The sequence below is a fragment of the Megascapheus bottae genome, chromosome 29 (assembly GCF_031878675.1).
Source record: "Megascapheus bottae isolate mThoBot1 chromosome 29, mThoBot2.hap1, whole genome shotgun sequence".
Classification (NCBI taxonomy): domain Eukaryota; kingdom Metazoa; phylum Chordata; class Mammalia; order Rodentia; family Geomyidae; genus Megascapheus; species Megascapheus bottae.
The window spans coordinates 1,459,393-1,483,024 of record NC_143537.1 but is presented as its reverse complement, the minus strand read 5'-3'; the positions used below and the strand labels follow the sequence as shown (position 1 = coordinate 1,483,024).

Sequence of the window (23,632 nt, the reverse complement as noted above, 5' to 3'; positions counted from 1 at the left end):
TCTTCATGCGAGTGTCACCATACTCTGCCCGCCGAAGCACAGTTCTCTCTGTGCTACCGTCAGCGACGGTGGACGGGGGACTGAGGCCTGGCGTGGACTGGGAATGCAGGGCCTGCCGCCTGTGGGGCAGGCTTTCCACGGCTTCGCAGCCTCCAGCCCTTTGGGACTGGTCACCTTGAGATGAGATCTCGCTTCTAGCGAGGAAAAAGGTGGTGAGTGCACCAAACGCTTTGCTGTCTGTGATTTATTTTTTTTGAGACAGTAAAGAACTGTAGCCAAGCTCACCTGGACCTTGGCTGCCTCGGCCTGCTGGGTGCTGAGATTACAGACAGGCTGTACCACGCCTGGCCCAGCACTCGACCCGCAGGCATTCAGGGACACCATTTCTACACCAGCAACGGCCTCCAGGGCCTTCTACTCTTCCAGATCTGTCTTTTCGACTTTGATGCTACTTTTTAACTGGACGTATGTATACATATGTTTAAATGTTGTGGCACATTGGTGAAGCATACTGGAGTGGGCCACTCTTAGGGACGGCCACCCAGTGTCCCTGGACCCCGCCTGCCATCTCAGCCTGGATCCCTGCGGTTCTGGTCAGCTCCATCCCACGATTCAATGTTAAGTCCACTTTTCAGCTACGAATGAGGCTGTGTTCGGAATTCTGAGCGCCCAGGTCACGGCCACTCCAACAGGGCAAAGGCAAAGACAGAGAAACACAGCTGTGCCCTCCATCACCCATCACGGGACTGACACTGTGCCAGACACCGAGGCCGGGCGGCGTGTGGAGGCGCCATCCCTCAGGGGAGGCAACGAGGGCTGCACAATCTATCCGAGCTTTAAAAATGAATGGGGTGGTGTGAGAAAGAGAGCCAGGGCACCAGAGATGAGTGATCAGGGTTTAAATATTCAGGCCCATATTTATAGAGTGCCTGCCTCAGGGATGCGGGGAAGGAGAGGGGAGGGGAGGGGAGGGGAGGGGAAGGAAGGGGAGGGGAGGGGAGGGGAAGGAAGAGGAGGGGAGGGGAGGGGAGGGGAAGGAAGAGGAGGGGAGGGGAGGGGAGGGGAGGGGAGGGGATTCACACAGAGAGCCAGGGGCTGTCGGCACAGCTCTGGTAAAGGGCTTAGCTGGAGCCTGCAATGATCAAAGCCAGTGACAGTAACACCGGCAACACAGAGCAGGGCACGCTGGCTTACACCTGTCACCTGAACGCCTCAGGAGGCTGAGGTCTAGAACCATGGTTTGAAGCCAGCCTGGGCAGGAAGCCAACAGACTCCTATCTCTAAAGAACTACCCCCCCAAATAAGTCACAATACATAGCCCCCCAGCAGGAATGGAGCTGAGGCTCGAGCAGTGGGGCGTCAGCCTTGAGCAAGAAAAAAAGAAAAAAAGAGCTGAGGGACAGCGCCCGGGCCCCGAGTTCAAGCCGCAGGACCGGCGCACACACAAAACGGCCATCGGTCCTCTCCGGCTTGCGCCCAGCTCTGTCGTTCACTTTGCCGTGGCAGGTGGGGGTCTCCGCTTTACGCATGGAAGCCCACGTTATAATCCACACGGACTGACACGTCAGGACCTCTCCTCCAGTCCTGGCCGGCAGTGCCCGTGAAGAAGAGTGTGGCACACCACCGCCCAGCCCCCAGCTGCCGGGCTCACCTCTCCCCGGCACACTCACATGCGCTTCAGCTTCTTGTACTGGGTGAAGGCTCCGGCGGGGACCGACTTGATGGCGTTCTGTTCCAGGCGGCTGGGAAACAGCGCAGAGGAGGGAGAGGTCATTAAGCAAGCACCCACCTGTTTGCCAGGGCCTCGGGGGCCCCCAAAGGCTGTCCCCCAACATCTCATCACCAGGGCCCTGTTCTGGGTACGTGGCACAGCACAAGCTACCATAGTGGGGGGAGGCAATCCTGTCTGGAATACGGAGCACTAGCCAAGGGCCTGGGGCCCTTGAACGGAGCTGGGAGGCTTTCTCCTGGGACAAGCTGCCCCTGGTGGCAGATGCCTCGTTCACAGCAAGCAGCAAGAAGTAGCCAAACAGATCAGAGGCAAGGATGGGGGGCACGGAAGGAAAGGCACAGTGTAAGTCACGGAACCTGCCACGGGCTGCCAAAACCCCAGCCACGCTCACGGGCCCCGCGTCCACCCTGCTTTCGTGTGGATGACAGGGAGTCTCAAATCCTGCAGGCTCCTGGCCCAGCCGCCATCAAAGCAGAGGGCCTGCCCCCCCCCCGCTGCTGGCCTCCCCGCTGTGGTGGGGGGCTCTGAGGCTGGGAGGGGGCCTTCCTGAACCCCCTTGTGCCTGTCAGTCTGGAGGGAGTCAACGCCTCTGCAGGCCTGGGGAGCCAGGAGCCCCCTCGTTCTTCACTGTCTCCTGCCTCTGGTGACTTCTCACCACGAACAGGTGCAGCGGGAAGCACACAGCAGTGGGGTGGGTCTCCATTACGGATGATGGATGGCGCCTGGCCCGGAGGAGGCCTCTGGGCCAGCCGTCCATCTCCCTTCTCCCCCATGGGCAGGCTTGTCAGCGCTCCTCACTCCCCAGACCCTCATCAGGGAGGTGGGTAAAGAAGGTGGGTGTGTGGGGGCCTCGGGGGGAGCCTGAGGGGGAGGGGAGGGGAGGGGAAGGGAGGGGGCTGAACCCAGGGGCTCGGCCCACCCATGCCCAGTGGGAAGACAGCGGTGTTAATTCTGTCGCCCAGAGCTGCTCTTCGCTGCGATTGCTAATGGAGCCGTTTGCCAGCAATTTCCTCATTTCAAACAACAGCTGAGCGGTGAGCGTGGAGTGGGGTGTCAGGCCTACGCGTAACACAGACAGATCATTCCCGGGCCACGGGCGGGGGCGGGGGGTGGAGGTGGGGGGATCAAGGCAGATCATTCTTGGCTGCAGGGGGGAATGCAGTGGACAAATGGGCCTGTCACGGTCTATTAGCAAGGCCTCTGCGCCCTGACAGAGGGGCAGGACCCTTTGGAGAGGCCAGCTTGCTGGTGCTACGGGCAGAGGCAGGCTGCCCTGCAGGGGCCCGGTGGGCCCCAGGGCTGGTGGGTCTCGGGGACAGCCCGCTGGAAGGGACAAGTTCCAGGGATTCCTCATTTCCCAGGTGAGCACAGAGAGGTGGCTTGGCCAGGCAGCTGCTTGGTGGGTTTTGGGGCTCCCAGGAGCTGCCATGGGCTGGATGGGGCCCCTGAGCGCATGCTGGGTGTGCAGTGCTCTGGGCTGGGGTGGGGGCAGCGGGCTCCCGGAGGGAATCAGCTTCCACTGTAGCCACTCGCAAGAAGAAGGGAGGACAAGCGTCCGAGGGAGGAACCCCGGCCCCGAAGACGTCTGATGGACGTCTGTCCTTCCTCACCGCGCCTGGTGCATTGGCCCTGCTCACCGAGGAGGAAAAGAAAGCCTGCAGGGACCCAGTCACCTGCCTTCTTTGTCTGCTGCAGACTGATTTACTAGAACCGGCAGAACACAGCAAAGGAGGCAGGCACTGAGCTCCCCCACCCAGGCCGGCGAGCGCCCCGGGCACAGCTGGTGGATTCCAGCCCCTGGCACCCCAGGAGGACAAGTCCCGGGGAGCTGCAGGGGCGTGGGGGGGAGCGTGGTGTGGGGGCCGGTCCGCCTGGCTCCCGACGCGTGCACAGCGGTGTGTGGATACCGTGGCATGATGTTTACAGAGGGGCTTTGTCCACCCCACAGCGGCACAGCCTTCTCCTCCCCGCAGTTCTAGCACGTGAACACCACGAATCCTACAGCCGCTCGGGGGTTAATCCTATCGATTGATACTCGCCATTAAAGGCAGGGCGGCACCACTGGTCACGGGGCTACTGGATGGCAGTGCCTAGGCTTGAACTCAGAGCCTGGTGTGTTTCAAAGGCCTGGGACCTGAACCCCTAGGCTATCCTGTCTCCTCCCTCGAAACCTCTCCATGGCTTTTTAACTCTTTCCTGTGTCATTTAGCCTTCCCTTGACCTGGCAACTGGTGTTGGGGCACCCAGGTCCTGGGACCAGCCAGGCTTCTCGGGCCTCCCTCTGTGTACCGGGCACACTCCTACCTCAGGGCCTTTGCACATGCCAGTCCCTCTCTCTTCATAGGCTGGCTTCACCTCTCACCTGCATCCAGTCCTTGCCTGAGTTTTCTCCAAGAACCTGCCAGCCCTTCCGATCCTTCCGTGCGGTCCACCCCTATCTCCCCCTCGAAGGCAGAAGGCAGGAGGCTCCCCACTGTCCCCCAAGCCCAGCACAGTGTCTGCCCCGCTGTGAGCTCCCAGAGCTGGCCCGGTGAGTGTACAAGAGGACCCAGGGGCGTGTGCAGGGCGGGGGGTGTGCAGCATCCCGACACTCACATTTCCACGATGTCCTCGGGCAGGTGGGCGGGGATCTCGGTCAAGCCCTTCCCTCGGCAGTCCACCACGTGGTTACTGCAGGTGCAGGCGGACGGGCACGAGAGCGAGCTGGCGCTGCAGGACGCAGCCTCGGAGGAGGAGCCTGTGGGCACAGACGCAGGGGTCCACGGTGAGAGGCGTGCGGGGCTCAGAACGGCGTGCACAGGCATAGTACCGAGTACTCGTGCTGAGTACTGCAGCTGCTGGGTGCTCTTCTGCCGCTGGTCGTCGTCTTTTCTCTTTTGGCCTCAGTGAAAGCATCTGGACCCCAGGGCCCCGATCTCCCTCCTGGGCCCCCAAAGCCTGGCCTTCCTGCCTTCCTGCAGCAGGACCGGACGCCCCCAGAGGTGATCACAGGGCTGGCAGAGCAAGGGCAGGGACAGAACCCCAGAGGGCGAGGCTCTCCTGTTTATTTATTAAAAAATGTCACCAGAAGAGTTCACAGAGCAGAAGTCGAAGACCCCAGTGATCTCGCAGGTATGCAGGAACTAATGAGTTCCAGTCTTCAGATTCAGCCTCCCTACCGGCCTCTGGCCTTTCAAACGCCAACAACAGAAACTCTAGCAATGAGGACGAGCGTGTAAACGCACGTGACTTCCATACGAGGGGCATGATGGATTTGGAAATGGCTGCACAAACCTCAGGATCTCCTTCCTGGACGGTTCCAGTATGGTGCTTCAATGAAAGCCACCCACGGATGCAGGTGGGTAGTCAGTGCTTACCTTCATTACCTTTGTCCTAAATGGCAGAAGGAAAGGGACAAGGAGGAGGGAGGAGAGGAAGTTTTCTCATTTCGGGGGAGAGAAGCCCATCTCATTATTTTCGTAATAAAGGGGCCGTGTTTATGGAGAGGGACTTGAGTCCAGGCGCTGCTGTAGGTAGGAAAGGCACCAGGAAAATCACTGTGGCTCTTCACAAACCACGTCAGGGGCCAGTGGACCTGCCTTCGTGACAGGCCACGGAGGCAAGTCTAAAGTGGGTGGACAAACCCGATGGGCTCCCGGACGCTCAGAGGGGACCCTTCGCTATCTCACGAACCGCTCTGAATTACACATTGTAACCGGCCAAGTATCTGGGAAAGAACCCATAGAAAACTCTGGGATTTTCTGAAATTGAAATTCTAGAATTGAACTCGCACATCAACCCTTCGCTGGAGGGTAGAGTTAAAAAACACACACAACAGCAACAAAAGCGGGAGGCTCACGTAATGTGAAGCTCTTCTCTGATCTATCATAAAAACTGGACAAGAATGTGGCCTAGTCCAGGACGCTGGAGGGCCTCATGGCTCCCGACTCCGGGGCCTGGGGCCCCAGCCTCACACGTGGGTCAAGAGAAAACCCTCTGGTGGTTTTCTCAAGAAGCTGAGTGGGCAGTGCCTTGCAGATGATGTGTAGATGAGAAAGAAAAGAAAGGTGCATTCCTCCACCCTGGAGAAATCACATCCTCCCTCTGGACCCGGGCAGGTGCTGGAGGAGATGGATGGGGCCCAGTGGGCTGTTATCCAGCCGGACTGCTGGACAGATACAGAGTCGTCTCCAGGGCCCCTGGGAGAGGTGACCTGGCTCCAGACGGGTGGATCTAATTCACAAAGACACTCCAGGCTGGGTGGGCAGGGCCCCCTCCCCGGACAAGAGAACACACCTTCCTGTCTTGGTAGTGAGGAGGGAGGGCTGGGCAGAAAGTGAGCCCCCCGTTCATTCACCAGACATCAACACGTCTTTCTCTGAGTCCCCGGAGGCGGCCGGCTCTGGGTTCTCTCCCCTAAGGTCTGGACTGGGGCTTGTGTCCCAGGACAGGGCCACCGTGAGAGGAGCTCACGTATGGGTTGGTCTTGGTCCAGGGAGGGAAGGTGGGGGGGGAGGAGAGCGGGCCAGAGAGCCTCACCTGGACAGACGTACTCCTTCTTCTGCACGTCTGCCACGTTGAAGCCTCTCAGGCGAACGGGGGCCATGCAGAGTGTGAACTGGCCCACGGTCCTTCGCTGGCGCAGCCAGTCGGAGAGCCAGGCCAGGTGACAGTCGCAGTGCAGGTTGTTGGAGTGGAGGCGCCTGGAGGGGGGGGGCAGAGAGGGTGTTCCGAGCTCGATCCACGCCCACCACGGCGGGCACACCTTGTACCTCTGCTGCCCTTCTCCCAGCACATGGTATGACAAGGCGGGGCGCACGGCTCCCCGCGCCCGGGGCAGCAGCAATCCAGCCCGGGGCTGCCCCGCCACACGTTTCCTTCCCCTTTGTAGCCCTGGCCAGCAGGTGTCCAGGGCTCTTTGCAGTTTCCCCTTCTCCATTGCAGCTCCACTCCCTTCTTTCCTGTGCCAGTCCAGCTCCGCTCACGGGAGAGCAAGAGACGGCTCGTTAGTGACAAGCCTGGAGGGAGGCAGAAGTTCCAGCAGGGAGAGGGCAGGCTCCCCAGAGAGCTCGAGGGGACCCCGAGGCCCTTGCTCTGTGGTCTCTGAGGTGGCAGGGGACGGATGTCCTAAGTGGCATTTGGGTGTCCACCGAACCAAGAGCACTGCGCACGCGGCGCGGGTTTTTTTTTTTTAAATTGGGGGGGGGGTCCCTCCATGCTGCTTAGAGAAGGTGTATTTGTGACTTTCTGCACGGAGGCTTCCTGTCCTTGCTAAACCCCGACCTGGGGCATTGGTGATTCTAGCCGCTTTGGGGTTCTCTGAAACCAGTGGCTGCTCAGGACTCCGGCAATCCCCCTCCCGCGGGGAGCTGGGCTTCCACACTGATTTCTCACCGCCAATGAGCCAGACTCCCAGAGGGACTGGCCTGCTCCCCCCGGGAGAGGAAATGCTCAGGCTTGCTGGTTGGTGCCGAGTGACAGCTGCCCACGACAGGAGAGCTGAATGCTCAGACTGCCGGCCACCCAGCGCCTGGTCAATATTGCAAGTGGTGGTCAGGTACAGCCGGCTCAGGCTGCGAGCAGCGGGCAGAGCCATCCCGCCACCTACGGCACGGGGACGTCACTGGATGGAGGCCGCGGGGCCTCGGCTGGCTGTCCCGATCTATCCGCTCTGACAGCTGAAAGCATCCCAGATGTCACGTGACACCCATTTTTTTCTGCTAATCTCTCTGTGGAGACTTTGTCGTCGTCGTCTTCTTCTTCTTCTTCTTCTTCTTCTTCTTCTTCTTCTTCTTCTTCTTCTTCTTCTTCTTCTTCTTCTTCTTCTTCTTCTTCTTCTTCTTCTTTAGTGGGTTGTGGGGCTTGAACTCTGGGCCTGGGTGCTGTCCCTGAGCTCGTCAGCTCAAGGCCACCGTCCTAACCCCTGAGCCACAGGGCCACTTCCAGGTTTCTAGTGATCAGTTGGAGGTGAGAGGCCCCTGGTCTTTGGTGCCTGGCTGGCTCTGAACCGCGGCCCTCAGAGCTCAGGCTCCTGAGTAGCCCGGCTTTTGGCGGTTTTGCTTTAGGAATGATTTGTCGTGATGTGACTTTCTTTTTGTCTTTCGCCGGATGTTGAATAGATAAAGCAATTGGGAAATTTTCTTCCCCGTGTCTCCCTCCCCCTCGGCGCCCCAGCAGGACTGAGCGTGGCCTCCCCCTGCCTGGACTCTTAAAGATGGGAAGGGGTAAAAATCTCTGAGCCGGCGGAAGGAGGAGAAGTGAGAGCCGATTACTCAGCAAGCACAACCTCATGAAGAGCTCAGGGACAGAGCCCAGGCCCTGAGTTCAAGCCCCACCACCACCACACCCAACAGCAACCCAAACCGCCACCACAAGAATAAAACCAGCTCTTGTGCGTTGGTGTTCCGGGAAAGCCAGAACACTGGCCATCGGGATAGGTTGGTTTTTCTCATTCCTGCCTGAGCAGCCCAATGCCACCTCCCTCCTTAAGCTTGAGACAGATGTGCCTGTCCCCTGGTCCGTTTCCCAAGGACTTCTTCCCTTCCTTAGTGGGACCACAGAAAAGCAGACCCCCGGGCGACATGGAAGCCACAGGACGCTTCTCATCACAAGCCTGATGCTGACGACTACCGAGAGGGAAGAGTCACAGAGATGGCGCGGCCTGGGCGTGGGCACGCGCCTCGAGCGGCCCTGCCCTCCATTGACGGGAAGGCCCCGATCTAATCGCCTCCCCCATTCTGGCTATGCCGGGGATACCGCAGGGCATGGGTGCCGTTCTCTCGGGGGCATTCGGAAGCTGCGGTAGCCGTGCCCTCTGCCCGTCTGGCTCCCTTTCTTCTGCATTTGCTTCCCGCTCAGTGGCCGGAGCCAAGGAACTCTGACTTCACAGGGTCCCCGGGCAGTGAGTTAGCCTCTGACCCCATCTGTGAGATGGTGAGGCGGCCGTGGGTTGGCCCCTCTGCGATCCTGCAGGGATGGACACTGCCCCGACGCCGTGTGTGTGAAGAAGGCGGGGGGAACGAGTGCAGACACCAATTTGTGAAGGTGCCTTTTAGCTGCAGATGCTAAATTAAATTTCTAGCAAATCTGTTTAGACAGGGGGTTCAGGGTTCATTTTCTATAAAACGTGGCTTTCTGAAGTCAGTGTAAAAGCTTTCCTTTGGAAATCCCATTATGACTTCCTTCCTCTCTCCTCCTCCACCATCAGTCCCCTGCCCCCCTCCCCCTGCACTTTAATTACAGGGAAGGGGATTAGCCAGCGAGTCCCCAAGGAGTTCTGTATGGAGCTATCTCCGAAATTAAACTAAAGAGAAAACAGCAGCGGGCAGGGAGCCGAGAACAGACAAGATGGATGGATTGATAGATTGAACTCATCGAATGAGTGTTTGGACCTTAGAGAAGCACGGGACCAGAAACAAGGAGACGAACCCTGCTGCCCTCTGAGAAAGGCCCCTGGGTCCCACTGCTTGGTCCTCAGCAGGACCCTGATGTCACAACCCGGCACCTCCAGAATGCAACGAACAACAGAGACGCTGCACAGCCCCAACGGGGGTGGCTAGCGGGCCCCGGGGCCCAGAATGGCAGATCAGAACCACGGTGGCACGTCCCCAGAACCCCGTCCACCCTCAGCTAGCGGCATGATGGCCTTCTCTGGCCAGGGGAGGGGGAGGGGGACAGGGGAGCAGGAAGAGGGTGGGGTACTCACAGAGTCCGGATCTTGGGCATGTGGTTGAAGCTGGTGACCAGGATATGGCTGATGTTGTTGTTGTTGAGGGTGCTGTGGAGATGGAGGAGATCACAGTTAAGGAGGGGGACACATGGCGTGGGGGGCGGGACGGAGATGGTCCCAGAGGGGTGGGTGGAGCTGCCGAAGGGACCAGAAGTCCACGGCCACAGTCAAGCCATGGGTGGCTGGGTCACCCCTGACGATGACGGACCCTGCATCCCATCACTCAAGGACTGCTCCCTCTCCTGTCCATCCGTGTGCACGGTATGGGCCCACCCAGGGTCAAATTCCTCCTCCTGAAGCCCTACTGTGTGCCCAGTGTGTGGGTCCTCACGGTGACAGAGCCGAGCGGTCCTGTCCTCCGCTTGGCCGAGGCTGCTGGACGGAGAAGGCAGGGACGGGCTCTGAGCGCAGCCCTCTCACCCCTGCACCCAGCACCCCACACCAGACTCTCTGGACTGGATGCTCTGCATTGTCCTCAAGTCAACTCTTCTCATCCTCGAAGGAGCTTGACCTGGAAGGTTCCTTGGTCAAGGAACAAAGCTGGCTTTCCTCCTCGCAGCCCCTCAGACCCGGAAATAGGTCAGCCATCCTGGCGCTCCAGGACACATGCGGACTGACTGTCACCACAGGGACCGGGACCGGGACCGTCCAGATCTTCCAGGGCAAGGCGCCGTGGCCGAGGGTCTCCTTTAGGAGAATGCCCAGCCTTCCCCCAGCCGAAAACACCTGACGTCCACCAGTAACCAGCCGTGATGACTCATTAATGTGTTAGTACGCTGACATCGTAATGAGGGCTATGAAACATTGACCATAATGGCTCTGAGTCCAGGAGCAAAATGACTAAGCTCGGAATGCAGACTGTGATGCCCGGCTGCGAGGACCGCCCGGGCGTCCGTCACACAGCTGCCGCCTCCCGCGCTCATCTCTCGGGCAGCTGCAGGGCTGCCTCACTGGGGAGCAGACCGATCTGGTTCCGAGGTGCGGCAGCCTTTGCCCCTGCAGAGAGCACCACACCCCCTCTGCCTCTCGTGTCCCGCCTGGCCATCTGGCATTCAATGGGGGAGCCCACGTTCGCTGCCCAGCGCGGAGGGACGGTGGGTCAGAGCGGGAGATCAGGCTCGGGGCCTGCTTTAGGATCGGGCTCTGCCCACATCACTGCCTACCGCTTTCTTAATCTCATTATGCTTCATCCTTTCTAACTGCGCCCGGCAGGGAGAGCCCGCTTGGAGATTAAATGAGGAGACGCGGACAGCTGACCGGCGGTTTCTCATACACCAGGCAGGCCCTGGGCTAGGACCTACCTGCATTGTGGCCGTCCCATTTCATGGTACCAGGCAAGCCTGACTCCAGAAATGAGGTCTGCATTAGGTTCCAGCTGCTGCTATAACAGATAAGCATGGCTGGGTGATCCAAACTTACTCTCTTCCAGTCTGGACTGCATTAAGTCCCATGTGGGCCTCTGGGGCTTCCCCTCGGAGGACAGGACTTCCTTACTTGAGTACAGGAAGCTGAGAAGCTCTGAGGGTGGACGTTCCCCGATGGAGGGGGCTGCGAGCACAGCTCTGGTGCGGCTCCGACCCCCAGGTCTCTCTGGTCTCTGCTAGCCTACGCCTTTCTCTGTGTGTCTCCAGATAGCCATCTTGGTTGTGCAGGAGCCGTCCGGCTACCACCACACCACCCTGGCAAACCTAATCAGGCTGACATTTCCCTCTGTCTCCTCCGATTAGGCCACCGCTCTGTCACTCTGGACTTTTCCTGGCTCTGGGTGTTGTCTCTGTGCTGCGGGTCCATCGTGCCCTGCGATCGGCTCTCATGCAGTGGTGTTATCCACGAGCATGCATGGCACGAGCAGACGTCGTCAGTGAAGACCACGTGTCCTCGTGTGCCAGCCTCCCCAGGGTACTTCTAGAAACCCTCCAGGGGGTTCCAGACTTCCAGACTCCGCTGGGAAAGAGAGACCTTCCTGGCAGCCTGACTTGTTCATTTCCTGTCAAGGCAGGCTCATGTCTCCCTAAATCTAGATAGGCAAGGTGGTCCCCAAGAAGGAGACCAGGTGAGTCACCAGTTGCCATGGCAATGGGGTGTCTTTTTCCACCCTCACTGTCCTTGAGACGTGGGGTACAGTGACCAGCGGGCCAGGCCTGAAAGATGGCCCATGGAACCCTCAGGGGAGCCCAAACAGAGCAGGCTGCTGGGGGAATGTTTCTCTGGGAAGAGGTAAATGGCTGATATGGAGGGGCGCTGGCACGGGAGGCGTGGGGAGCCCACAGCGTCACTGTCTCTTGCCTAGCTCAGAAATGACAGAAGGGAGAGCTCAGCCTACTGCTGGGGCAGAGGCCGAGACTAAGCACAGCCGGGCCCTGTGCGTCTTGAAGCTTTCCAAGGTCACAGTTTGGCCTCCACAGCCCTCGCTGTGGCATCGATGGGTATTTTAAAGTCTATGTCCCTAAAGCAAAACACGGGTATGACACGAGAAGAGCAGGGAAAGGAGGAGGAGAGGAGGAGAAGAGGGGAGGAGAGGAAGAGAGGGGAGGGAAGAGGAAGGCAGAGGAGGGGAGGAGAGGAGAGGGGAGGGTGAGAATCCACACTCTCCCCCTTACCTGCTTTCCTCAGCTACCCCGGGTGCCACGTGTCACTGAGCCCTTGTCTTCCATCTCCCTGGGGACCGTTTAAATTAAAGCTCATAACCATTGTGTGGGCTTATAATGGAAACAAGCAATGCTGTGCTGATAGGACGATTACTCTTGACTGTTAGGAAGCATAATGATCTCACGAGGGGCCCCATTCACTGACGTATAGCCATCGGCCTCTCATCTGACACCTCAAATTAGCAGCCAAAGCAATAACAGCTGGGGTTTTTGTCTCAATATTTGTACCCGACTCTAACGCGATTTGGCACCGGGAAAGCGTTATTTTTAAACACACGGCTCTCACCCGCCAAGTAACGTTTTAAATGGTCTCCAGGTGTCATGTAAAAACCCACAGAAATAAAGAAAGACAATCCGCTGCCAATGTGGGCCTCCAACGGCATGGATTCCTTAACCACAGCAGCGGCCTTCGGCTCTTCATCATCTCTTCCTACGTGACCCGGGACTTCCCTCCATCCACCCCCCAGCGCAGTACGGGAAAACACACTTGAAGGAGATCACAAGAGGACGGAGAGCCTCGAAGTGCCCCCGGTCAGCCAGACTCCACACGGTCAGCAGTGGAGGTGGCCAGCCTTCTGGTGTCTTGATCACAGCGCATTTCCAATTCTGGCTTTGAGATCACCGTACAATATCACCCATGAGCCGTTCAGAAAGAACAGCTCCACTGCCTTCAACACCTGAGTTAACTGAAAAAAATGCACCGTCAATGTCAACACACGTGGGGAGCCGCTAGTTTTGCCCTGCCACAGTGGCTCACGCCTGGAGCCCCAGTGACTCAGGAGGCTGAGACCAGAGGATTGAGGTTCGAAGCTAGCTTGGACAGGAAAGTCTGTAAGACTCTTATGTCCAGTTCACCACTGAAAAAGTTGAAAGTGGAGCCATGGCTCAAGTGGAAGAGTACCAGCCTTGAGCAAAAAGCTAAGGGACAGTATCCAGGTCCCGAGTTCAAGCCCCCGTATTGGTGTGCACATACACCGAGAAACAAGACGGGGGAGAGGGGAGAAGAGAGAAGAGGAAGAGGAAGAGTCTGTAGGCTTGGTAACTATTTAGATAGGCGCTGCTCCTCATTCTAAAGGAGAGAGGAAGGGAGAGGGAGGGAGAAGGAGCGGGGAAGAGAGCGAGGGAGTCTGTTCTATGCCTGGCCCTCTCTATGGGCAGGATTCAGTCTGATGTCTGGTGCATGGAGTTTCAGAACAGAAATGTCCTGTCCTGGACCTCTTTGATATGAATGATTGTCCATTCTGAGCAGCTGGGCCGAGAAGTGGCAGTCAGCCAGCCATCTGTGAAGCAGTGCCGTGGCAAATGCGGCTTTCCCGACCAAACTGCCCTGGCCACTTGTGTGGCGCTTTGTCAGAGACGTGAGATTTGCGGGGTCTCACCGATTTTTAAGACTGACAACGAAGTCATGGTGAGAAATAAAATCCATACGTGGACCAAAGCCCTGTGGCTATCTGTTCACCTTGAACCAAATGGATGGACGATTCGAGCCAGAAGAGGGACATCAGGAAAACCAGAGGGCTTTAAGGGCAGGCGTCCCCAGCTGAGAGTCCTCCGGAACCCCAGTGTCCAAACCAACTCTGCAGACAACGGAAAGTTGTCCCCTGGCTCTCTGGGGCTGCTAGGGAAGTCACCTTTCAAAGAGGGGCTGGGGGCCTTAGGACGGAAAGGTGAGTCCACGCTGGCGTACAATGTGCCCCAGCAAGGCGGGGTTAAGGGACGGGCACAGACAGGACCTAAGGCTGGCTTCAACAACGGCTGTTTCCTGCTGGGTAGGAGCAGACATTGCCCCGAAAGACATGAGCTGACTATGTCACTGTAACCGCTCTGCATATCACCTCCATAATAACAACAGAAAAACTTAACGAGGAAAAGAATGCTGGATACAAACCTGTTTTCTGGCTTGGTTCATTCCCATGAGGAAGTTTTCAGGCAGAATAGCTTTTCCTCCCTCCCTTTCTCTTTCTCTCTCTCTCTCTTCTTTGGGCGACACCTGATTATCAGGACCCCACCAGGGTCTGGCCAGCCTAGCATCGCATGCTCAAATTTCAGAAGGGTGGGTAAGACCCTGCAATGGCATTACTGGATGAGGGCTTGGGTCCCAGATATCTGCCCCTTTCCCCCCCTCTGCCACTGTGGGGTCTGAGCTACCATCTTTCTAGCTGTCTGCCAGACTGGGAGACAGATGGATGGGAATACCACACTGAGTTTGGGTGTGATTTCAGATTCTAAAGCGATTGTGACTTTCCCCTGAGGCTGCTCTGAAAACCTGGCTGATCATTTTAAGCACACCGTGGTCCTTGAACTTTAGAGCCCGAGTGTCCCCACTTGGGAGGGGGCTTTGAAGGAGGGGCGTGTCGAGGAGAACAGGATCATTTAAAGAACATCCAGTCTGTCCCTGGCTTTCCAGGGCTGGATGGAAGCTATGAACAGTTTTCACAAAGTGCAACTGAATTGTGATGGTCGGAACAAATCACAATTTTCAGCACAGGCCGAAAACAACAACAACAACAAAACATCCTCAACCAGGGTATTTGCAGGCTTCTATGAAGCAGCCCTACTTCTCTATTTCAAAACTATGTCAGGACCAGGCACTGATCCAAAAGTCCGTGAACACAGAAAACACTCGCCATCTCCCACAGAAACCAGGGCAAAACACTTTGTAAATAAATAATAATAGTAAAAAAAAAAAAAAGGCACCTCGTCTCTCTCAGCACGTGCACTATTCTATGTAGCCCTGATTGGGTTCATGACTTAACCAAGAGGGGGAAACGGAGAAATCACCACGCAACTGCAGAAACACGGAAAGGAAAGATAACGAGAACTCCAGGGCCACAGCAAAGCCTTGCGTTGTTCTGCCTTTGAAATCACCCCATCCTGGTGAAGACAACGGGGCAGGGCTGGGCTCAGAGCGCAGACACCGCACAGTCCGGGGAACTGGGGCGGGGAGTCCAGAATGGGCCTGCCACTTGAAAGGTGCCTGTCAAAGTCACCTGCGACCCAGGAGCGTCACACTTCAGCAGAACAACGCCCCCCCTCCCCATCAACCTCAGGCAGCTCTGTGGAGACTTGCCCTCCCCCGGGCCAGCTGTGGCCCCCAACCTCCACAGAGGTGTGCATTTTTGTGGATCCCCCCATGTGGTACTGATTAGTGGATTCCCGGGCATGGTATGGATGGGTTGTTGCAACACCACAAGCTCTGGTTCCCGAGTCAGTGTGGCGACGGCGCCGGTGTGCCTGCACTCTGCTGGTTGCGGTGCTCTGGGGGTGGGGGAGGGGGCGCCAGCTGTCTGTCAGCCTTGTTGGCAGTGGTCCATTCACAGGCTGGGGTTTCATGAGGGGCTGCGTCTGTGGCAGGAGAGGAGACCCCTGCATTTGCCCCCTTTGCTGGCTGTGGGCAACTTCTTCACCCTCCTCGTCAGGAGAGGTGAGGATCTGAGCAAGACGTTGCCTTCTGGCTTAGCATGCTGCCTGGAGGACATGGGGAGGCGGCAGCTCCCACACAACCACGGGTCCTGACAGCCCGGACGGTGACACCTCGGCGTGTGGCCATCACGGCCCATCTCCACTCGCCTGCAACCCCAAGTTTTAGGACCAGGGATGACAGCGACCTTGAACGTTCTCACATCCAGTGGGGACACCGACCCCAGGCCAGGAGAGACAGCATGCCCTGATGTCGATGCCAGGCCCATTGCCAGCTTGCCTCCCACCTGTCACCTCCACTCCCCTGGAGTGTGTGCTCTGCCACACCTGCCTCAGCGGCCAGCACGGAGCTGCCCTCCCATCTAACTGTGCTGGGCATCTGGGTGATGAGGCTGCAGAGGCTCAGCTGGGCTCATTTCTCCTGACTGACCTTCCAGGACATAAACCTAATCACAGTCACTTTTAAACCACAGGGAGTTCGGGGGTGACCTCAAGGAATGTCTCAGAAGATGGCACAGGGCCTTCCTGACTGCACTCCATTGTCAGAGTCCGGGACTCTTTGTGTCTCAGCTCTGTCTGCGTGTGGCCACGTCTGGCATGGCACACAGCGGGCCTTTGCTTTCTGGCTGAACTGGACAGGCAGTTGGCCTCGTGGAATGGGGTGAATGGCAAAGCAGAGTCTGTGCACCCCACCCCAGGAAGGCCCTCTCCTCCCACCACAACAATCAGCTCCATGTCGAGCTGCAGTCCCACCGTCTCCTGTGCTTCTGAATTTTCAAGAGAAGCTGGAAATCTGGATTCTTAGGCAAGCAATCCAAGTTTTAAATGTGAAATGCTAATTTCACAGTAAAAAAGAAAACAACACAATAACCTGTCTGCGGAACACAGGCAAAAATCTCATCTGTGGTTTGCCAGGTTGTTTGCAAAGTCTTATTTAAAGTCAGTAGAAAGCTGGGGGATGAAGCCTGGCTCAGTCATGAGCAAGAGTTATGTTCCTCCACCTCTCAAAGCGTAACGGCAGCGGCTTTTGAAAAGACACTGTGTGTCTGAGACCTCCAGGCTCTCTGGGGCTCCCTCTACCTCCATGTTGCATGGAGATGCCCTGTGAAGACAGGGACCACAGGCCATTCTAGAAACACCAGGGGTGTCCTAGCTGCTAGACTGTGTGGTGGCACTGAATGTCTTGTCACTTGACAAGCCTTGCAAGCAGGAGCTGAGACCCCTAGAGACATCATCCCCCATGGTGGGTGGAATGTTCGGGTCTCCACGCAGCCCAGCAGGTCCTGGGACCTGGGCATGCCGCATCTCCTTGGAGCTGGCCACGTCACTGGGTGCGTGGTGAGGCCTGGCAATGGTGACGACACATCGCCTTGTGATTTGCTAAGCTCAATCTTTTCATCTCCCGCAATACTACTGGGAAAAAAGAATCTTAATCACTACTGTCTTAGCTAAGTTTTCACACGTTTCCCCTCTGGTTTGTCTATATTCTTAGTTTTACTAATTAATTTTTTCAGTCAAGTTTAAGCAACTTCACGTGGACCCACGGTTACCAACGGTGGCCAGGTTGGTGTCTGGAGTAACTGTGAAATGCCCAGTCTGCCGCTTGGTTCTCAGCCTGGCTGGCAGGGATGGAAAGCTGAGAACAGTGCCACATGGAGACCCGACCAGCGGAGTCTTGGCACGGCTGGTATCAACACGACCTACTGGTAGAGAACCAAATGCCCAGAGGGAGGTAGGGAGAGGAGGGTCTCGGGAGCCTGCAGACACGGGATCCCCGGTGGAGAGCCTTCCATGTGATCTTGTGAAGGTTCCTGTGTGACTAAGATCCTTTTTTCGTCCCCCCAGGCATTTCAAGGGAGCTGGAAAGGCGTGTGCAGACACTGTCCATTTACCAAATCAGAAGGACTCACTATCGCTAAGGCCAGACCTCAGGCCCCGCAGTGCGCTCTGACCGGGACCAGCTACGAGAGAAGCGTCTGGAAAACAGTCGCCCAGCAGCGGCAAGGGGGGAAGAGGTCTGTGCGCTCTGCCAGAGCCTGGGGGGGGGGGTGGACCAGGACAGGCAGCACCCCACCACGCCGTGCCCTCACTGCCCAGGGCCCCATTAGTGGGGAGAAGGATGGAAAGGGCCAAGGCTGCGAGCGTGGGGCGGCTCCAGCCCAGGGCGTTTGCTGCCCACCCACCCAGGTCCAGGAGGTCAATCCATGCCACCGTGCCGTGGTCCGGGGCCCCGGCCTCTCCATGCCCCACCACCGGCCCCAGAGGCAGCTGGGCACGTGGGTCACTTACTAGTTAGGAGGCTGCTCAGCTCCTCTGGGATGGGCTACTTCTCTGAAAGGAGGGGTGGAAATGGCAGCCAGCTAAGATGCGGAGATAACACCCATAGAGGGGCGTTATCCTTTTCTCCGTGCCTCCTCCCCTGGAATGGTGCGTGCGCTTTGAAATGATTCTCCTCTCCTCTCCTCTCCTCTCCTCTCCTCTCCTCTCCTCTCCTCTCCTCTCCTCTCCTCTCCTCTCCTCTCCACCAGGGGTTGAATGCAGGGTTTTATGCTTGCTAGGCCGGCGCTCCACCATTTGAGCCACACCCATTCCTTTACTGCTTTAGTCACTTCTCCATGGAGCCCCATGCTTCCCCGCCTTCCCACAGAGCCAGGATGGCAGCGCACCCTTCCAGCCCCAGCTTACTTTTGAGATAGGGCCTGGCTAACTGCTTCCTGCCCCCGCCCCTGTCCCCGCCGGCTTGGACCCTGGGTCCTCCTGCCTCGGCCTCCCGCGTCACGCTTTGTTCTTACTGGTTTCGGGTTGTTGGCGCTCCTCTCCTGTCTGCCACACTGGGTGCTGCCCGTTGCCCACGGGGCAGGGCCATGGATGGGCATGAGGAGGCCGGCGCCCCGTCTTCCATCTGGGGGCCCTCCCTGACACCCCCGCGTTCTCCGTCCTCATGCCCCGAGACGCCGGGCTTGGTATTTCCAGCCACAAGGAGGGATAAGAAGGGGCTGAAATAGTCCCAGACCAGCTGACTCCTGCGGGGCGGTCACTCGCCCGTCCTCCCTCGTCCCCCCCTTCCAGGGGGTGGATGACGTCACAGGGCGAGCCTGCCCAGACGCCGTCCGTGTTGCCTCAGTCTGCAAACTGTTACACTTCAGGGACTTCACCACAGCCTCCCCAGGGATGGGCTATTTTCAATCTGTCTGTCTGTCTGTCTGTCTGTCTGTCTCTCCCTCGCTGTGTCTGGTACTCTCACTTAGTCCCCACTTCTCATCTCCTTGCAAACATCTTCATGTCCCTAAGTCGGCTGGTGAAAGTCTGATACCAAACAGGGCCAAGTGGATGATGCTCTGCAAATGGAGATATCAGCCCCAGACCATTTCCGAGGGCTCCCCGTGAAGACGGATGGCCCCCGAGTGCAGGGCCCCTGCTGGAAATTAAAAACCCATGGGAGAACGGGTGGTGATTCATTTTAAGTGCTTAGCTGCACCAGGCCAGCGGAGAGCCGCTTTGAAACAAAGCTGCCCACCCGCCTCTGTGCGGAACGGAGAGGAGGCCGGATCCGCTGTGGCGATTTTGTTTTTGATTTTTCCTTCTTCTCTTTCTGTTTTTCTGATGAGCAGGGGTCGAGGGGGATGAGAACTTTTCATGACTTTATGACTTTGGGTCATGGCTCTCTAAGCTTTTAGCTTGTAGCTGGAGACCATTTTTCTCCCCTTACGGATACCTGAGTGGAGAGATGGCGGGTTCTGGGTTCTGTCCTGGGTAGGGGTGGACAGGACGAGCACAGGTGGGAGGGGGCGGGGGCAGGGGGGAGGGCAGGGGGGAGGGCCTCTCAGAGCCCACTGGAGTCCTCTTCCCTCAAAGGAGGAGAGGGTCTGGAGGTTCGAAGCTAGGCCCCACAACTCAGGTGCGAGGTGGGTAAAGCCCCGAGGCGGGGAGAGAGACCGCCGCTCCGCGTGCAGTGACCCCCCAGTCACAAGCAGTCACGGCGGCTCCTGGCCTGACCTCCCGTTCCTCAGGCTCCTAGCAGCCCTTCCCGCAGAGGGGCTCGCACGGGCCCATCGCCCCGCTGCACCTCTACGAGCCTCCTGCCTGGCCGCACTGGACAGAGGTGCTTCCCCTCGGGTAGGCTTCCATGGCCTATTCCGGGGTGGGCGTGTGGGCGCAGAAACACCACCCATCCTCACAGAGACAGCCTGACCTGGGGGAGCCAAGTCGCCGGCCAGCTTTTCCCCAGGGCCGGTTCTCGGCTTTCAGCCCATCTCCAGCCGCTGGCAGCACCAGAGCCCCCTTTTATTTCAGGGGTTTTGCTCTGGCTGGGCAGAGGGCCTTGTGCACAAAGGGGGTGCTGCAGCTCATGCATTTGCTCGTTCTGGGGGACTTCCCTCGGGAAAACCTGTGACTGTCACGGGTGTCACCCCTCCCCCAGGACTCCCCACCGACCCCATCTCTTGTCACAGAGTGGCTAGCCCTGTGCTGCTGTCACCACTCCGCAGGATGTGGAAAGGGGAAGAAGTCACTGCCAGAGCAGACCACTGTGCCACGAGAACATGGAGGCGCTGGGGCAGAGATGTGCCTGGGTTGGGCGGCTGGTCCGTGGCATGGTGAGGACGTGTGGGACATGGGGCGTGGGGCGTGGGGCGTCTCCTGACACCGCTCCATGAGCTCCCTGGACTTCCCTGGGTGGGGACAGCTGGAGCAGGGCCTCAGTGACAAAAGTAAAATGCCCACGCACACAGCCCAACTTCTGTGCAGTGACCGCAGGGTGACTCCTCGCCCAGAACCCAGGTCTCCTTAGAGACCTGGAGAGGGAGCCCCGAACGCCCCACCCCTACATTCTGCTTCTGGAAGGCACACAGGTTAGGGGTGGGGACACAGCCTGCCTTCAGAGTCCCTTTACTCCCACCACTTGGTTTCTGCCTGAAGTTTAAGTTGAGGGCTGAGCGGATGAATGAGCTGACCGCGCCGGGGTTCCGGACTCCACCCAGCTTCCCGCCTTTCCCTTGTTTGGTGTCAAGGTCCCTTTTCTGTCCTGGGGCACCCTGGGTGACCCTCCGGCACGCAGCCCCATCACTGCCCACAGACCCAGAACCTGGTCTCTTTTGTCTGCTCCCGGGGCAGCTGGGGTGCCCACCTCCAGATCTCACTTGTGGGGTCCCCAGCTTGGGAGCTGCTGCCCCTGCACTCCGGCTGCCAAGGTGAGCAGAGGACCTCAGGGTGATGCAGCAGGGAGAGCGTGTGATCCCCGCACACCGTCTCCCTGCACTGCTCCCTGCACCGCACACACACGCTCGCGTGCGCGCACGCACACTCACACACACTCACACGCACACACATGCCCCAGGCTGCCACCACAGAGTCCACTCACAGGATTTCCAGGTCGCGCAGTGCTCGGAAGGCTCCATCTTCGATGCAGCTGATTCGGTTGTTGTCCAGTTGCCTGTAGAGAGCAAGGGACACCGTGAAGGCTGAGCGGGGACAGGGCAGCCTGGGGCATCTGAGCGGCCAGAGTGAGCGAGCCAGAGGGAGAGTGAGCAGGCGAGCCGGCGAGCCAGAGCCGGCGGGCACCTGTCCCCTCCACCCCCTCTCAGCTCTGCCCGTCCCCGGCAGAGCTCCTGCAGAGCAGCCTTCTGCCTCAGCTCGGTCTCTCCTCTCCGTCTGAGACAAGCGCCCGGGCAAGCTCACCAAAGGCTGGCAGGTCTCAGTAAATATTAATTGCGCATTTTTTTTTTAGGCAGAAGGGAGTAATTTCATTACATTAGGGCATCCAATCCATTACGAGCTCTTACCGTCATGTCACTGAAACAATTTCATTAAGCTAAAGGCCTGTAAATCATTGGAGGTCAGAGCTCTGCCCCCTGTGACCTCCCGGAACGCCTCCTCTTCTCCGGGGCTCCCTTCCCTGCAAGTTGTTGTCTCTCTGCCCTGACACAGCGCTAAATCTCCAGACTTGATCTGCCTGGCAGCGATGGGGGCGGATGGGGGGCCGGGGGGCACCAATTCTAAATTAGACCCAACTAATCTAATTTTATAGTCTTTTTATTATTCTAAGCATCAAATGCCTGCGGTGGTCTGCTGTTCTCCGCTCCCCGAAACAGGGCCCATCTGGGAGGTGACCCCCTGGAAACACTGATCTGTGCAAGTAAGCACAAATCCTGTGGGCCGCACCCAGCACCCTGGATGCAGAGGAAGCCCCAGGGTGAGGCACCCGGGCTGGGGGAGGTGGCGCTGGCCTCCCTCAGGACCCCCTTAGGGCTCCCTGTGCCGGGCAAGTCGGGAGAAGACGCCCTCGTTACCGGTCACATTCCCAAGGGAGTCCACGTCTTCCAGTTGAGGCATAAGAAAATGCATTTTCTCTAAATCCAAAGCCAGGTATTCTTGAAAACATGGGAACTTTTTATTATGCCCATACCCAACTTAAATGTAATCTATTCATTCGTGTGTGTGTGTGTGTGTGTGTGTGTGTGTGTGTACATTTATCTACAGAGATCTCATTGAATCCCTGAAAACAACAGAAGAGACGGTCCACAGGAAATGACTCTAGTACCCGAGGCCTGTGCAGAGTCTTGGGGAGGAGAGCCCGGCCGGGTAAATTCGGGCTGCAGCAAGCTCCCCTGCGGGGGCTCCTAGCTCCCCATCATCTTGGGAAACCTGCCCGCGCCCCCTCTCACTTACACGAAGGGCGAGGCAGAGCAACCCTCCAGGGCCTTGAGTGGATGATATTATTATTCTTTATTAGAGGAAAACAGGATTGAAAATAGGATGGGATCAAGGCCAAGAGAAAGGATGGGTGTGGAATGGTAGCGGGGTCTGAGCGAGGTACCCCGAGGCTTGGCGGGGGCCGGCTCTGCCTTCCCTTCAGGAGACTCCGCGAGCCAGGGGGATGTTTCGTGGTACAGGGCTGGGATGGTGCAGGCTAACAACAAAACACAGAGGACTGCGTGAGCTCCAAGGCCCCGTGGCCCCCACTGTGGCTGGTGGCTGAGCCACGGATTCTCACAGGGTCCCTGCTTGTCACACATCCTCCCCAACCTGTTCGTTGCATGATTTTTCTCCTTCCCTGGGCTGGCAGTGGGGCCTCCGAGTGCCAGCAGAGCTTCTGCTAACCCTGCCTGGCTTTGCGGTCCCGTCTCCAGATTTATCACCCGGCGCCCGGTTCATCAAGGAGGGTGACTCACCCTCCCCTGCCCCTCGCCAAGGCCACCCGGCCTTACCAAGCAGAAATGCAATCCAGTTGGCTTTTGGCTCTAAGAAACTTTTCACAGAACATGCTGAATTCGGCAAAAAGTGGCCCATTGGCCTGCGTCTCTAAATCATCCAGTTGGGGTGCCTGAGAGGGGACGGACTGCATGGGCTTGACACACACTTCTCACTCTTAGCGCCTTACTGTGTGCTGGGGCCATTTCATTTTGGGGAACACCAGAAACTGGAGTGGGGGTGACTCTAAAGATACACATTTTCCTTGGGGTGGGCGGAGTGTTTAATAAAAGGAATCTTGGGAGGAAGAGAAAGTTGTAGAAAGGAGGCGGGGGAACAAAATGGTGAGAGGAGATTGGAAAAGGGTACATGAGGCATGGAAGATCTAGAAGGTTCTCTGGGAACACACTCCGCGTCCCATCACAGACTCGCTGCCCAGGCCGCTGAAATAGAGCCGAGAAGGCATCTGGTCTCCCTGCAGCTCCCAGGTGGGGCTGGCGGCGGAGTGGTGTGGCTGGGTCATCTGGCTAGGGGAGAATCTGCACTGCTCGCTCCAGTTCCCACTGGCAGGCTCAGTGTCAGCTGGGCATTTCTTTGAGGGAGTCGGCATGCGACAGAACCCACGAAAGCCCCTGGAGCCCAGGGCAGAGCACTGCGCTTCCCGGCATCTCACCCCGGGCGCCATGCCCTGAGCTCACCCATCTGTATCCTCAGTTCTCAGGTCACAGATCCAGACGCTGCCTTTGACAAACTCAGAGAAAACCCTCAAAAGCAAACCAGCAGAGCCCGGGGCACCGAGCTGGGAGACCTGAGCAGCAGACTGGTTCTTCCTCACCAAATCACTCACCCCCGCCCGGCGCAGGGCCAGGCGCGCATAGCGGCACTCAGGATAGCACCGTGTACCTGGCTACTGACCAAACCATACAGAAGAAAGTG

The 23,632-nt window shown here is 58.0% G+C and overlaps 1 protein-coding gene across 1 annotated transcript in view; it reads right to left on the bottom strand.

Annotated features, from left to right (window-relative positions):
• The window catches only part of Slit3 (slit guidance ligand 3), a 230,622-nt gene that overhangs the window by 33,255 nt on the left and 173,735 nt on the right, over window positions 1-23,632 (bottom strand). The window contains exons 6-10 of the mRNA XM_090320813.1: window positions 20,868-20,939; window positions 9,417-9,488; window positions 6,251-6,414; window positions 4,328-4,469; window positions 1,671-1,742 (exon numbers count right to left, since the gene is read on the bottom strand). Of these exons, the coding sequence (XP_090176939.1) occupies window positions 1,671-1,742; window positions 4,328-4,469; window positions 6,251-6,414; window positions 9,417-9,488; window positions 20,868-20,939 (522 nt within the window). The remainder of the gene's footprint in view (window positions 1-1,670; window positions 1,743-4,327; window positions 4,470-6,250; window positions 6,415-9,416; window positions 9,489-20,867; window positions 20,940-23,632) is intronic.